Source organism: Cinclus cinclus, unplaced genomic scaffold, assembly GCF_963662255.1.
Source record: "Cinclus cinclus unplaced genomic scaffold, bCinCin1.1 SCAFFOLD_32, whole genome shotgun sequence".
Taxonomy (NCBI): Eukaryota; Metazoa; Chordata; class Aves; order Passeriformes; family Cinclidae; genus Cinclus; species Cinclus cinclus.
In genome coordinates, this window is record NW_026912098.1 from 3055977 (window position 1) to 3058350 (window position 2374).

At 49.9% G+C, this 2374-nt stretch overlaps 1 protein-coding gene across 1 annotated transcript; it reads left to right on the forward strand.

Annotated features, from left to right (window-relative positions):
• Positions 1–1074: 1074 nt before the first annotated feature.
• LOC134057374 (olfactory receptor 14J1-like) lies at positions 1075–2007 on the forward strand. The gene has a single exon (XM_062514363.1). It carries the CDS (start codon positions 1075–1077, stop codon positions 2005–2007), a length of 933 nt encoding a protein of 310 aa, XP_062370347.1.
• Positions 2008–2374: the final 367 nt, after the last annotated feature.

The window sequence follows — 2374 nt, forward strand, 5'->3', positions numbered from 1 at the left end:
GCCATGGTTTGTCAGGAGTTCCTTGATCACAATGAGCTCCGTGGTGCATTTGGTGCTGCGCCCTTGAACCTCAGAGCCTGACAGGACATTGCACAAACCTTTCTAGGAGTCCAAGTCAGAATAAATGCCAAGAAAATAATGCTAAAAAAAAAATAATGCCAGAAAAAAAACCCCAAAGTGTCTCAAAGCATTAATGGGTCCCACAAAGGTCTATCTCTAAAACAGGATCCTCATGGACACCTTGGAAGGGAGAACTGGAGGCCATGATTCTCCAAAAACCTCCCAGACTCAGAGAAGAAAGGACAAAGGAAATTACCTCAAAAAAATGAAGTACCTTCAAGCATTAATGAGCGCCACCGAGTGTTGTTACTGAGAAAGGCTCTCAAGAGACTAATTACAGCAGAGAATTGGAGGCCATGATTGCACAAAGCTCTCAGAGACTCCAAGGCAAGAACAAAACCCCAAGTTCATGGAAAAACCTGCAGTCCCTGGGAGCATGAAGGAGCCCCCAGGGCCATTCCTGACCAAGGCTCCCCAGGGACTGGTCCCAGCAGATCCCTGAGGACACTGGCATATGGGGGGATGATGAGGGCAGGACAAGGGCTGACATGCTGTTGGGTTGGTCAAATGATCAACAGCAGTCCTTGGTTACAATTGTGGTGCTGGACTCTGGTGGATCCATCTCCTCTCAGCAGTACCTGGTGGTTTTTAAGGGAAACATGGGAGGATAATCACACTCCACCTGAACAAGTTTAAAGCCTAGAGAAACTCTGAACTGGTCAGAATGCTGGACCATCTTCCTGCTCCCTCCACTCATCACTCTGCCTCACAGAACATGCTCTGGTCTCCCTGAGGGGAGCAGAACTGGTGAGATTTCAGATATCCAGAAATACCAGGAGAGATATGGGGGAAGTTTACAAATCTACTCTTAAACTCTTAAAATGTAAATTGTGTCTATGTGTGTGTTAGAGGAGAGGATGTCAGGGAAATGGTTTCGATTTCAGTTACAGGTGTGTCCTCTATCTCTTCACTGTCCCTTTCTCCATGACAGAACCCAATGCCCAGAGTGCAGAAATGTCCAACAGCAGCTCCATCAGGCACTTCCTCCTGCTGGCATTGGCAGACACGCGGCAGCTGCAGCTCCTGCACTTCTGCCTCTTCCTGGGCATCTCCCTGGCTGCCCTCCTGGCCAACGGCCTCATCATCAGCGCCGTAGCCTGCGGCCACCACCTGCACACCCCCATGTTCTTCTTCCTGCTCAACCTGGCCCTCACTGACCTGGGCTCCATCTGCACCACTGTCCCCAAAGCCATGCACAATTCCCTCTGGCACACCAACAACATCTCCTACTCTGCATGTGCTGCTCAGCTGTTTTTCTTTATGTTCTTCATCTCAGCAGAGTTTTCCCTCCTGACCATCATGAGCTACGACCGCTACGTGTCCATCTGCAAACCCCTGCACTACGGGACCCTCCTGGGCAGCAGAGCTTGTGCCCACATGGCAGCAGCTGCCTGGGCCAGTGCCTTTCTCAATGCTCTGCTGCACACAGCCAATACATTTTCCCTGCCCCTGTGCCAGGGCAATGCCCTGGGCCAGTTCTTCTGTGAAATCCCACAGATCCTCAAACTCTCCTGCTCACACTCCTACCTCAGGGAACTTGGGCTCATTGCTGTTAGTCTATATTTGGTGTTTTGCTGTTTTGTGTTCATTGTTTTCTCCTATGTGCAGATCTTCAGGGTTGTGCTGAGGATCCCCTCTGAGCAGGGAAGGCACAAGGCCTTTTCCACCTGCCTCCCCCACCTGGCTGTGATCTCCCTTTTTGTTATTACTGCCACATTTACCCACATGAAGCCCCCCTCCATCTCCTCCCCAACCCTAGACATGGTGGTTTCTGTTCTGTACTCAGTGGTGCCTCCAGCCACGAACCCCCTCATCTACAGCCTGAGGAACCAGGAGCTCAAGGCTGCAGTGTGGACACTGATGACTAGATGGCGTATGAAACAGTAAGCTTCTTGGCACTTTCTGCTAATCACTTGCAATAAAAATCATATTTCATACTTCTTGCGGGTTTCATATTGGGCAATCTTTGTGTTTATTTTATAGTTGCAATATAGTCCACAAAGAAAAGCCATTCTCTCTGCAATTTCTCATTTTGATTCTCTCCACCTTCATTATGGCCCACAGACCACATCAATGAGGGCATGCACTTTTGGTGGTTTTAAACGAACTAATGGATCTCTCTCCCAGCAGAGTTTTCAACAGAGATCCCCCTTTTGTTCCCTTCTCTGGAGCTGCAGCAGCAAGGTCTGTGTGCAGAGCTGGGGCAGATCAGTGCTGGCACAGCAGCTGTGCCCAGCAGCAGCAGCAGCAGCAG